This window comes from Micropterus salmoides, unplaced genomic scaffold (assembly GCF_014851395.1).
Source record: "Micropterus salmoides isolate LMB-PRFRI ecotype aquatic unplaced genomic scaffold, ASM1485139v1 Ms_hic_scaffold_14, whole genome shotgun sequence".
NCBI lineage: Eukaryota > Metazoa > Chordata > Actinopteri > Centrarchiformes > Centrarchidae > Micropterus > Micropterus salmoides.
In genome coordinates, this window is record NW_024040485.1 from 33,776,994 (window position 1) to 33,790,670 (window position 13,677).

General features: G+C 47.9%; 1 protein-coding gene across 6 annotated transcripts; it reads right to left on the bottom strand.

Moving 5' to 3' along the window:
• Positions 1-157: 157 nt before the first annotated feature.
• Positions 158-13,435, bottom strand: LOC119902790 (myb-related protein A-like; the record flags this gene model as incomplete). 6 transcript variants are annotated; one of them, XM_038719158.1, is given in 14 exon segments in its annotated part: positions 158-592; positions 3,827-4,029; positions 4,670-4,915; positions 5,021-5,110; positions 5,205-5,301; positions 6,610-6,743; positions 6,832-6,948; positions 8,330-8,437; positions 9,830-10,009; positions 10,092-10,221; positions 11,190-11,410; positions 11,648-11,743; positions 12,351-12,422; positions 13,342-13,435. In XM_038719158.1, coding segments are annotated over 13 exon segments (1,675 nt in total), but the record flags the coding sequence as incomplete, so codon positions are not given.
• Positions 13,436-13,677: the final 242 nt, after the last annotated feature.

Sequence of the window (13,677 nt, forward strand, 5' to 3'; positions counted from 1 at the left end):
ATCTCTCCAGGCTTCCAAACCCCTCGAGCCTCTCTGACCTGAGACTGCCTCATCTCAGAAGAGCAGCCGAGTGAAAAACGTGATCTCGTTTATTAAACCCAGTCGTGTTTCTGAGTTCTCATCAAGGTTTAAATAAAAGAATGAAGGAAAGTCGACATTCACTTTAACAGAGGTTTATTTCAAAGTGTCTCCTGCTTCGAACATTCAATAAATAAAAGCACTCGGGAGTTTCAAAGAGTTTGATCCAAAGTGATGAGGTTTAAATAGAAAGTCTTTCAGAAAATCAAATAAATAACAGGGCTAAAAATGGACATTAAAAATCTAAAAGCTTGTTTTGGATTCTAAAAATGTTTTCAGTAAAATGTGTGTTTTCTGTAAACTTCTCAATAAATCAATCAAAGCTCAGCTGTACGAACTGAAGAGCCTCTGCAGTGAACGTCCGGACACCACAACCGATTTAAAGTGCTGACTCATGATTCACACGTCGACTCGGCAAATAAAAACAGATTGTAATAATAAAAAGAGTCGACGCGTCGGGATCCGGCCGCTGCTCGTCTCAGACGGACGAGGAGGATGAAGAAAGCAGGTGTCTCTGCAACAATAAAAGAATCTCAATCAACTTTACTGACAAACTGAACGAACACAGGAAACTAAACTCAAGCGTCCAGGAAGAAGGAATACTCAAGTACTACATCACTTGATGTACACGGAGTACGTGGTTACCCGCAGTACACAGAAACCTGTGCGGGTGGTGATCAGCCGGTCTTACAAAAAGGTCACGTGATCATAACGCCACAAGTGTCCTGACCGACAGGGGAGCGATGACTCGGTGCTTGTTAGAGTAATAATACACAATAATACATGGAACCACCTTTGTGAAGGGTTCTGACGGTCCGTCTCTCTGCTGCAGTCTAATTCTCTCCTGCAGTAAAGTAACAAAGATATAAAGAACCAGAAACTGAGTGTGTGTGAAAGAACTCTGAGAGAGTTTTGACCAGCTGTTGACAGGCAGGAAACTCACGCATCATGTAGATAAGAGTTTAAAAACTTGAAACAGATTTACAACAGATATAAAAAGGTGATTAATCCTGGTTAACCTCTCAACATTCCTGTCTAATTCTTCCAAACGCCTCTTCAAGGCAGATCCAAAGTAAACTGAATGTAGTTCTTGAACCGTTTGGAGTAAGCTCGTGTTTTTGGGCTTCTCTGAAAGAGACACTCTGCAGTGTCAGAATGACTGTAAGCACTACTGGAATTGATTAAAAAGGTGGTATTCTGCTCATTTTCAGCTTCAAAATCTTAATTAGAGGTTGTACCAGAACAGGTTTACATGGTTATATATTTTCCTCATACTGCACATTGCTGCAGCTCCTCTCTTCACCCTTGTGTTGTACGCTGCGCTCCTGAGCTACAGAGTGATGCATCTTACTTGCACAAAATCTTTGTTGGGAGTTGCACATGTGCAGTTCCCAGGTAAGGACTACTAGCCAATCAGAAGCAGAGAAGGGCGGGTCGTAAGAAACAAGGTAGTGTGGTCCAAATCAAAGCCGCTTCAGACTGAGACCGTAAGCTAGCAGATGGTAGAAGTTAACATCATTGTTCCTCATCTGACCATCAGGACTAAACGTTGAACTGCTGCCGGTGTTCTGACGATCTGTGCTGCCTCGCCGAAAAATGCTACCATAGTGCAAATCGATAGACTGACTCTAGTCGGCCCTGCTCCGTTTTCCATTGCAGATAGTACCCAGAGACAGTACCTAGCTTGTTGTCATAGCAACGCCACACACAACCGCCGTGACGTAATGTTCAATGCGACACACACACCAGCGATCCACACAGCTTTCTCTTTTTTAAGTTAAAGCGTTTGAACCTCAGAATGTAAAGACAGATAAGCGGTATGAAAAGCTTCCAGCTGTGTTTTCCTCTGCCGTTGTTGCTGCAGCGGTCTGTGTGACAGCGGGAGCAGAGCGCTCTGTGAGCGGGCGGCTGGCCGGCCTCACGCTCCTCCCGCGGGTCACAGCAGGCTTCAACCCGCAGCCACTTGCTGAGCTCCTCAACGCCGAAAATATTCAAGCACGTTTTTGTTCCGCCGTCACTTCTCGTAAAACTGTCAATATTCTAAATCTGCACAGCTGATTTCACCTCAAAACTTCTCAGAAGTGGATTTAGTGATGAAATTCCATACAAAAACTGTAAAATATAAAACTTTCTGTTGCCTCTGTCTGGTGCAGCAATGATGATGCAGTGAATAGTGAATATTCTCTCTGACCAATCAGCAGTCTGTCTGTTTTCACGTTACATTTTAGTTTCCCTCAGCTCGACTGGAACCTCGACGGAGGTGATAAGAAAAAAAGTACCTGGAAACAGGTCCAACATTTCTACAATGGAAAACCAAACAAAGGTGAGTCGAGCCAAAGGGCCTCCGCTCAGACTAGCTTGGTTTGAGGGCGTGCCTGACCCCGCCAGCCGCTTGGCGAGCTTTATGACGCGTTTTCATTGTGACGCCACATGTAAAGGAAGTGAAGGGCTGGACAACAAACCAGCTGTTTTCTGTGGGAGATGGGAACTCCCTTTGGGCTTTTTCACTTTGCAAACCTGTTACATGCACAAAAGAACAGCCAAAAAGCAGAATACCACCTCTTTAAAATAAGTTTAAAACTAATAGATTTAAAATGTTTGCTAACAAATACATGCAGACAGCTACAGCTGGAAGGACCGCAGCATAAAGCCTTACCCAGTCCAAGTTTAAATTTCATACCAGTACCATGAAAAGTTTTCCACAGGTTTTTCTGAGCGTCTGTCTCAGCGTGTTTTTTCTAAATCAGCCCCGCCCCCTGGCGGCAGGCGGCTGCTGCTGCGTCGCTCCGTATCAGCCGGCAGCTCCACGCAGATGTGTTTCTGCTGCCAGATCATGAACCTCCTACTTAAAACTGGATATCGTTATTTCCAGAATCTTATTGGCTACAGGAAGTGCCCGTCATCGGCACAATTGCTTGCAATTGGCTCGGCCTACCCAGGAAATAACAGGGCGCGGGCTCTCATTGGCTGCTGTAGGCTGTGAAAGGGACATGTGAGCTCCTATTGGGTCGGATCAGCTGTCAGTCGAAAGGTCAGAGTTCAGCGGCTAATTTATGAATCTGAAGCGATGCGGCAGCCGTCCCTGAGGATTTACTGATGGAATAATGTGTTCTGGACTAAATATTTTACTGGATTGGATCGTCTGGACCTTTGACAGTAACAAGACCGTTTCTGTTGGAATATAATGGATCGGTGGATTAAGTTACTGTGAGGCTTCAGAGTCGCGTCACTTTTGCTGTACTGGCTGGTCTGACAGAGGCGCTGATTGGACGCGCTGTGGTATCTTCAAATGGTTTGCATCGGTGGATTTAGCTTTCAGACGGTGGATCGCATGAGTATGAGGTTAACATAGCAGCTGTGTGCCGCTGGAAAGTGAAGAGGTTAAATATCTTAGTGGACCGACAGCCCTGGTCTTCATCTAAACAGCGTCCCACACTAACACCTGATTATCTGACAGCAGGTCGGCCTGAAGTCTGAGTGTGCAGAAGTCAGCCATGGTGAACATGACGTGGTCACGAGTCCTGTCCATCACTAACTCTCCAGCTTCGAAGCCTTTCTGCCCTGGGTGATGCCTTGCAGGTGGGCTAGCTAACGTTCTGCCCTGACTCTGCATGTTCTCATGATTCACTGCTGACTGTCAGTCATTTATTCAGATCCTGAACCAAAGACCAGCTGTGTGTCACAGTAAACGTGATGTGCGCAGCGTTCGTGCTCAGCTCAGACCTTTAAGACCTGATCAGGAACTCACCCAGACCGAGCAGCGTTTCCCTCCGTTTGTCCTCCAGCCGCCTTCAGGGACACGAAGCAGAGGCGGGTCGGATCTCCAGGCCGCTGTCCTCACCAGCTGCTGAGCAAGGAGGATCAGGGCTCCACGTAGAGCCGGGCCTGCTCCGTCAGACTCACCTGGTCCTCCGTCTTCCCAAACATCACCACCTGTAGGTCACCGCTCAGCTGTGACACAGAAACAGAGAGCTTCATCGTTCTGCTTCTAACGTCACAGTCTGCTGCCAGACCTGGTCACACTCAAACCAGCAACACGTCTGACTTCCTGTCAGCTGGCAGCCCGCTGGTTCCTGCTGAAGAGGTAAACCTTTAAACAGATTTATAGTTAGATGTTTAATAACCTGTCGGGGACTACTTTCAGCGGCGGCTGAATCCTCATGTTGTTAGGAGATTCGTCCACTGCAGGTTTGATCTGAACATGAGGGTTAATGACTTTATGCGTCCAAAGGGCCCTGATCAGTTTCACCTGCCCCACGTTATCTCCACCTCTCTTCTGTATGTAAGGCAGTGTTTTCCCCTTGTTTAGTGTCACTTCATCTCTGCCTGTGTCGCGAGTTTCCTGCTGTGTCCCGTCCTGTGCTGTGATTTGGACCCTGGACGATCGCCTGTCCCTGCTTTGGATTTTGTTCCCTTTCACTTGGACGGCCCACCTGTGTTCTGACTCTGCGCCACGTACACCTGTAACCCTGTTGCTGCCTGCTGTTCTAGCTAAACGTGGCTCGAGTCTCACCTCTGGATCATTTGTGTCTCAGGAGGAGGAACCTGGGACACAGTCCAGGTCTCAGAGTGTTTGTGGGTCAGTCCTCACCTCAAAGGGGTTCAGTTTGTAGGCAGGACATTCAGGGGAGTGCAGGTAACCGACTGGCTGCTGGCACCACCACACCTCCATCTGCCCCTCCAGCGGGAAGCAGCCGAACTCCTTGCAGCCCAGGACGGAGCCGGACTCTCTCTGGACCTGCTGCTGGATGGACCTGGTCTCTCTCTGATCCTGTGAGATGGGGCTGGTCTCTCTCTGGACCTGCAGGATGGAGCTCAGCAGACTCTCTCCCTGGACCTGGAGGGCAGAAGTCCACATTAGACTGACGGGGACACATTAAAGTGGATTCATCATGTGGGTCTGATCTCCGGGTCCCGGTCTGAAGGTGTAAACGGGTCGGACCTCGGAGCTGCTGCTAGACTGCTGACTGTCAGGATCAGCACTTCGCTCCTCCCACGTCAGATTCATCATCCTGCTCGAACAAACCGACACCTGGACCAGAGACACACACTGAACACCAGAACACGACTCGGGTCTACATGCTCGTCTGAACCCTAACACCTGAACCAGCTGAGTCAGGTCTCACCTCGTCCTGGATGCTGCTGTGGGTCTTCAGCGGTGTCGGTGTTTGAGGGGTGGACCTGCACAGCACTCTGATCCTGTCTCTGATCTCTGAAGGCGTCCTGAACCACAACAACTTCAGTTAAAAACGATTATTGATTGATTATAGTATCCGGATTATGAATGGCAAAATGACACAATGCCTCTCATTTAGCTATTAGCCTTTAAATTAAACCTGACCTTGTTTTAGGCACGTGCTAATTAACAGTCAAGACACTAAAATAAATGCATCTTTTAATGAACGTTTCTGCAGCAACAGAAAGTTCCACTGAAATCACGTCCTGATCTGAGCAGCAGATTAGTGGCAGAGCAGCTGTCACGCCGGGACAAACTGACACTACATACAAAGAATAACGTCATGCATTACATTTGCTGAATTTACAAGAGGGGATCGATAATAATGATTTTGTAGTAGACAGCGTTTCACATTCAACATTTATATAGTTTCCCCAAACTCAACAACTCACAAAACTCTGTGATGTTTTTAAGGGAGTCTCACGCACAGACAGGAGAACTGTTTTCTCTTCTTTAGAAATTGTCCGGTGTTCTTGCTCACTCGGCAGCAACACGTTCTCCAGCTGGGAACGTCGCCATGAGCGATGCATCGTTTATGATTATAAAGTCAGGGCACGTCTGGAACGTGAACGCGGTCGTTGTGCATCATTATATGCTACATAACGTGAAGCTAGCTCGCCAAGTAGCTTACCGAGACGAGTCGTCATCGTCCACAAAGCGCCTCCTCTTCAGACGCTCCGGTGTCTCCAGGAGAGCTCAGCTTTGCTGCAGTTCACGACCTTTCTGGCTGAGTGAAGAGTGAAACGCTGCCACACTCTGGAGGTTTTAGGTGCAGGGTAATATTGAAGTAATTGTTTTTGAACATGTTTTTTTATTATTTCAGGCTGTGATGGTCTTTAGATGAGCTTTTTTATTTATCTGATTGGTGTTAAATGATTATTGTTGGATTAATATTATACGTATTTGCTAGAGCTATTGACAGTTATTTGTAATGTTTCATATTGTTTGCACCTGCCCGGGGACCGCAGATGGAAATTAGCGTTTGCTAACTCTGGTACAAAATATCTTTTCGTAAGATTAATATATTTTGTCCCTGACAAATAAAAATAAAAGAAAGAAAGAAAAGGTGGTGAAGGTTTTACTGCAGCTCTGATGCTGTTTAGTAACTTTACTGTTCACATCACGTTACTCCGTTAAGCTGACGGTGTTGCTACGGCCCCAAGACGTCATGAACCCATAGATTATTAAATTTGTTGGCAATAAATGATTTTTGTCGACTACATCGTTGTTGCACCCCCATGTGAAACAGAGTCAAGTTCAGTCTGACCTCTGACCCCTGACCCGCCCTGACGTACTGGCTGCTGTGGCTGCAGTGCAGACAGGAGTCGTCCTGGGAGCCGGTGGGGGGGTGTTTGAGGGAACAGACAGGGGTGGAGGTGAGAGCCGGACGCTGTAGCTTCAGATCCTCCACACCGCACAGACTGAGGAACTGGAGGGGGACAGCAGGGGGACAGGAGGACAGGTCAGCAGTCTCGGATCAGGACTAAGCCTTTCTGTCTCAGGCGTCAGCTCCTTACCTCGGAGGGGGAGAAGGTCAGAGCTCCCAGCATGCTGCCTCTGCTCCAGGAGGAGGTGGCGTCCATGCAGGAGGCTCCGTCCTCGCTGTTCACCAGCTGCTCCTTCAGACCTGCAACCTTCACACAACACGCTGCTGTCACCTGCAGAGGACTCACCTGATCCACTCCGCTTCATGCTAATCACGGTTAGCGTGTGTCCTGTGTTCACTCGGCGTCAGCTGACACTGAACAAACACACAGCTGCTGATCCAACATGTGTAGCTGTTTATTCTGCTGTGGTTCAGGGATCATTTGGTCCTGACCTGCCCCCTGCTGGAAACCTTTGAACCAGGTACACAGTAGGGCTGAACGATCAGGGGAAAAATCTAATTGAGATTTTTCTGCCAGATATTGCGATTATACTCAGCTGTGCTGCTCGCTCCCAGCAGCTTTCTTTCTGCTCATTTTACAGACCCAGAGCTGTGGAGGAAAAGTGGATTTTTTTTCAGAGCACACGAAAAACTGAGAGCACACTGACCCACGAGGAAATATTAGCCAAATTTAACAAGAAGTGTATTGATAAGAATCTCAAAGTATCCCTTTAGAACAGACAATTTAACTACGTAGCTACGTAGCCATGGTAGAGGCAGGGAGCTTGTGATTGGCGAGCAAGTCTGTCACCCAAGGAGGACAGAATGAATCTGTAACTGCACGACTGTTTAAAATGGCTCAGATGTTTAATTAAGTACATTTTAATCGGCGTCTTCACGATTAGCTAATCGCGTTCTTTCAAATTGAAAACGACCAATGGTTCAGCCCACAGGTACACAGTGTGAAGCTGCTGTTCAGATCAATATCAGGACTTCATGGTGGTTTAATCACCTCAGGGTCTCAGATCAGTGGATCTCGATATTCTGCTCATGGTTTATAAACATTCTGTCATCGTGCTGTATGGATGGATTTATGGTGAAAAGAAATGATTCCCCTTTTTGCTGGGGACCCTGAAACCCCTCCAAGGACCCCTGGGGGTCAGGACCAGCGCCTTAGATAACCATTAGCGATGTTAGCTAGTCGCTCAAGCGTAGCACCAACGTTTTTGCAGCTTAGCTAAAGTTAGTGTTAAAGCACCGAGGGTAAAAGGGCCACAGCGCTACGTTAGCTAGCTCAGCTGTGGTACTTGTTGGTGTGGTCACACTCCACCTCTGACCCTGTAGGTGGTGCTACTCTGAGTGACTTGCTAACACGGCTAACTGTAGCTTCTCTAAGACACAGTGTAACAGTAAATATTAATACGCTCTACACAGCTGATGCAGTAGCTACCAGCTCTGAGGGGACCAGGAGGCGGCGCTAACGTTAATGTAGAGACGGCGTGCGAGCAGAGAACATCATCATCTCAGAGAGAAACACAACTTCTAACGGCCGACTTCTACCGTCTGTTCAGGATCTAACTGTTGTCCAGCGTCTGACTGCGTTCTGCTGCGTTCACAATTAAATTGTTAATCAGATGTTTTTTTCTTACGTAGCTCCTGCTCAGATTAATAACTGACGGGTCGGCGGCGTCTTTGTACAGGCAGGTGGACAGCGATGAGGTCACTTCCTGTGGGCCACGGCTCCAGGTCTCTGGGTTCTGAGATGATATTTAATATTCAGACTTTTAGGTGCAAAACAAGTTCAGTAACTGCAGAGAGATGAACATGAAGACAACATGTAAAGCTGCCAGAGAGACATCAGGACAGAGAGACAGCAGGACAGAGAGACATCAGGACAGAAAAAAACAGCAGGACAGAGAGACATCAGGACAGAGAAACATCAGGACAGAGAAACAGCAGGACAGAGAGACAGCAGGACAGAGAGACATCAGGACAGAGAGACAGCAGGACAGAAAAAAACAGCAGGACAGAGAGACATCAGGACAGAGAAACATCAGGACAGAGAAACAGCAGGACAGAGAGACAGCAGGACAGAGAGACATCAGGACAGAGAGACAGCAGGACAGAGAGACAGCAGGACAGAAAAAAACAGCAGGACAGAGAAACAGCAGGACAGAGAGACATCAGGACAGAGAAACATCAGGACAGAGAGACAGCAGGACAGAGAAACATCAGGACAGAGAGACATCAGGACAGAGAAACAGCAGGACAGAAAAACAGCAGGACAGAGAGACAGCAGGACAGAGAAACATCAGGACAGAGAAACAGCAGGACAGAGAGACAGCAGGACAGAGAGACATCAGGACAGATAGACAGCAGGACAGAGAGACAGCAGGACAGAGAGACAGCAGGACAGATAAACAGCAGGACAGAGAGACATTAGGACAGAGAAACAGCAGGACAGAGAAACAGAAGGAAAGAGAGACATCAAGACAGAAGGACAGAGAGACATCAGGACAGATAGACAGCAGGACAGATAGACAGCAGGACAGAGAGACATCAGGACAGAGAAACAGCAGGACAGATAGACAGCAGGACAGAGAAACAGCAGGACAGAGAGACATCAGGACAGAAAGACAGCAGGACAGAGAGACATCAGGACAGATAGACATCAGGACAGAGAGACAGCAGGACATAGAAACATCAGGACAGAGAAACAGCAGGACAGAGAGACATCAAGACAGAGAAACAGCAGGACAGAGAAACAGCAGGAAAGAGAGACATCAGGACAGAGAGACATCAAGACAGACAGCAGGACAGAGAGACATCAAGACAGAGAAACAGCAGGACAGAGAAACATCAGGACAGAGAGACATCAAGACAGACAGCAGGACAGAGAGACATCAAGACAGAGAAACAGCAGGACAGAGAGACAGCAGGACAGAGAAACATCAGGACAGAGAGACAGCAGGACAGAGAGACATCAGGACAGAGAGACAGCAGGACAGAGAGACAGCAGGACAGAGAGACATTAATCTATTAGACATCAGGACAATCAGAGAATCAGTAATGTAACTAGCTAAGCAGAGACACTGACAGCCTGTATTTCAAAATAAAAGCCTCAGCTGTGAAATAAAAAGCTGATGTACCTCCTCCATCAGCTCCACCGGCGCCGTCAGCTCGCACATGCTCAAAGAGGAGTCGTAGCCCGAGGAGGAGGCGGGGACACAGACGGAGCACAAGTGGGCGTGACTGCTATGACGTCCGCACATGCTCAGATCGCTGGAGGTGCAGCTGGACTCGTCCTTCCCGCTGGAAAGACTGTCCGCCTGCTGGAGGAGACATTAATGTTAGGATCGTCACTGTTCTCACCGTGGGGGACAGTGTGTGTGTGTGTGGGGGGGTGTTGACCTTGGCGGGGATGCTGGCTGTGCTGGGGGGGCCCCGGGAGTTGTAGAGGTGCAGGACCTGCAGGTAGCCCTCCTTCTCCACCTTCCTCTTCAGGGTGGAGTTCCAGTGGTTCTTGATGGAGTTATCGGTCCTGAGAACGAAACACAGAAGCTGGTTCGGGTCCTGCAGAGACACCTGGACCTGGTCTGTCAGTCCTACAGTGTCCACGGTGAGACGTCTCAGCAGCTACTGGGTCAATAAGTCCTCCCAAACACCAACACGCTAACTCTCAGTCTTTAGGCCATACTGCAGGACTGAGTTCCACCCGTCTGTCTCACTTTAGTTTCGCTCTCATGTTGGAATAAATTAAATCAAACAGTCCTATTAGCTGCCTGAGTCCGGAATGAGCATCAGAACCAGAGCCAGGCGAGCTCAGCAGTCTGCCAGGGAACACGGACCGGGACCAAACCCAGCCTCCTTCAGAGAGGAATCCACAGCAGTATTTTTTTAAATGTTTGAAACTAATCTTCCCCCTGCAGAGACAGCTGAGCCTGAGGAGCTGTGGTTCTGAAGCACAGATTAGTGCGACTGATCTTTTTTACATCTTATCAAAAGGTTGCAGCTTCTGCGCTTTGGATTTTGCACCCGGCCATGTTGTGATAATATCTGGATTAGCTGTGCAGCTCTAGTCCACATGTTGCACAGAGTCAGCATCAGGGCTGAGTGAGGTTTAATATGCAGCTCACTGTCTAACATTTAGTCCTCCAGACTTACTCGTCGTCATTTAAAAGCTACCAGCGCTTATTAATTAGTTACTAGTAACTAACTGCACACTGACATCTATGAAGCTCTGCAGTTAAGATATGTATATGTTCCAAATGACAACTAAATTTGTTTAAGTGACTCAGTCATTCATAGTAAAATGGCTTGTTGATTGTTAATTAGCTCTACTGTCTTTTAAATACTGACTGGAGTCAGGAGTAAAACTTAAACTCTTTAATGTTGTGAAAGTAAAAATGCTGAATGCTGACGTCAGTCTGAGATGTCCTTCAAAGGCCACCGTAGGACAGACGTTCCCTCCACACACGTCCTGTGCGGGACCCCCGCCGGTCTACGTACCTGCCGGGCAGCAGCTTGGAGATGTCGGCCCAGCGGTTTCCCAGCAGCCTGTGGGCCCGGCAGATGACGCGGTCCTCCTCCGGCGTCCAGCCGCTCTTCTTCACCAGCGGGTTCAGGTGGTTGTGCCAGCGCTCACGGCACTGCTTCCCGTTCCGACTGTGCAGGTGTTTGGCGATGAGCGACCAGCGCTTCACGCCGTACTTGTGAACCAGCTCAATGACCTGCGCAGGAAGTGACATCACAACATATCAGCGGTTCATAGAGGAGTTCTGGTAAACAGCTACTGGAGTCCAAATGAAAACAGAAAGTGTTTGTGCAGTCCTCTCCCTGCAGGTCCTCCTGCTCATTTTAATGTGTTTAACGCCACATCTACTTCCTGTCTGTCCGTCCTGCAGAGGATCCTCTGCTGGTCTCCCTGAGCTTCCTGGTCTGGTGTCCGGACTTCAGAGTGTGTTTACCTTCTCATCCTCCTCCTGAGTCCAGGGTCCTTTGACCAGCTCTGGGTTCTTTATCTGCTGCCACCTCCGCTGACACTCCACGTCTGACCTCTGACCCTGAGACACAGCGCAGACTCGGTTAGTGACCTCACACTCTGATCGCTCAGCTGATGCTGAGTGTTCAGAGCGCCCTCTGCTGGACCACAAGGGGAGCTTCAGTCACTCTTTAAATCCGGGTTTAAATACTGATCAGTGTGTTTTCCGTCTGTTCTCCTCGTTATCTGGAGACAGCGGCTGTGACCTCACTCTGATAGTGAAGTGAAACTCACAGCTGAGTAACTACACCACAAGACATTAGACGCTAAAAGGTATAAATTCAATACTGATTCCAAAATACTGAACCCTGTTGGATGCTGCAGGATATTTAATAAAGAGCGTTTTAGCATCAGCACGTCTTGTCTTTCAGCTTGTTCCTCTTTTATTTTGGTAACTGTCGTACTTACTGAGCACCTCCTGCTGCCTTCATGAACTCTATTAGACTCACAATCAATAATAAATGTCACATTCTGGCTTCAGCCTGAGTTGCGAGTTCATGCTGCGTTCACGTCCAGTCAGACCTGACAGTAAATATGAGCTTTGGGCTGGTTCTGCAGAGTTCAGCTCGTCACTCTGCGGGTTTGAACGGCAGCATGTTCTGGTTCTGTGGCGTGATGAGAGCACTCACTTTAAAATGAAGAGAGACTGAAGACCAGCTGTTTGATCCAAACTCCTTCAGCAGTCTGTGCAGCTTCTCATCCTGAGGAGGAAGAGCACCATCACCATCATCACCACCATGGCGATCGCAGCAGTGAAGACAGAGAGATGTTCAGGAGAGACAATCAGTCAGAAATACTTTAGAGAAACATGTCCAACGGTGAAGGTGGAAACAACAGCAACATGTGCAGCTGAGAGGACATGGACCCGGTCTCACACAACCAGAGACCAAATGGCAAAACACAAAAACAACCTGAACGTTATCTGGAAGCCAGATATTATGAAAATCAACTGTTGTTTTTAAAACTTTCTGAACTCAAGCTAAACTTTGAGCTGTAAAGCTGTCGCAGTAACTGTAATACTGCAACAACAGCTGTTCACAGCTTCCTGTTTCAGACTTCAGTGCTTCAAAACTTCAATAAGCAGCACGAGTCTGTGACCCGACTTCAAAGCTGGAAGCTGTATGTTTTGCCATGTTTTATGTTTTACTGCTGATTTTTTAAGCTTAGCTTGTGTTAGCATATTGTTTAGCTCATGTGGCCAGCAGGCTGGCCGATGTTGGACCAATGTTGTAACACCGAGGGACAGACAGTCTTCATGTTCTGTGGACCTTTAGCTAAAGTTCCTACAGAGCAGCGTTAACGTTATTCTGCTCCCCACAGGTCTGTGTGTGAATGTACTTTACATGAAGGTAACGCTACAGCTCCGTGTATAAAAGACATTTTAGCCACTGATACACTTACTCTGCATTACTGCACCACATGCAAAAACAACAGAATATGGCGATAATACTTCATTCCTCTGCTGAGCCACGACCAGTCACCTCAGGAGAAATGACTTCCTGAAATGTGTCACCTGATGGACGTGAGTGTGTATGTGTCCTGAACCGGCAGCCAGCTGGGCACGCAGGATGTTTGTGAGTTAGCCCTCAATGCTAACGATGCTAACGTGATGACCGTCACCTCGTCTTTTGTCCATCCAGGCTTCTGTAGAGTCCCTCTGGAGAACCGTCCATCCAACCCTTTCCGTCCTGAACAGCTGGAGCGGCTCTTCGTGCTGAGACAGAAACCAATCATCAGTCAGTCGACAGGAAATCAGCTGCCAACTATTGATCGTAATTATTATTTGGTTAGTTAATGATTTCCTGGTTCCAGCTTCTCTGACGTCTCTGATGTTCAGCCTTTCTCTGTTTCCTTAGTGAAAACAACACCTGAGCTGGACATCAGCCAGGTGACTTCAGATGATCTCAATCACCTGAGCCGACCAGGAAAACTCCTGTTTGTTGTTTATATGTGACA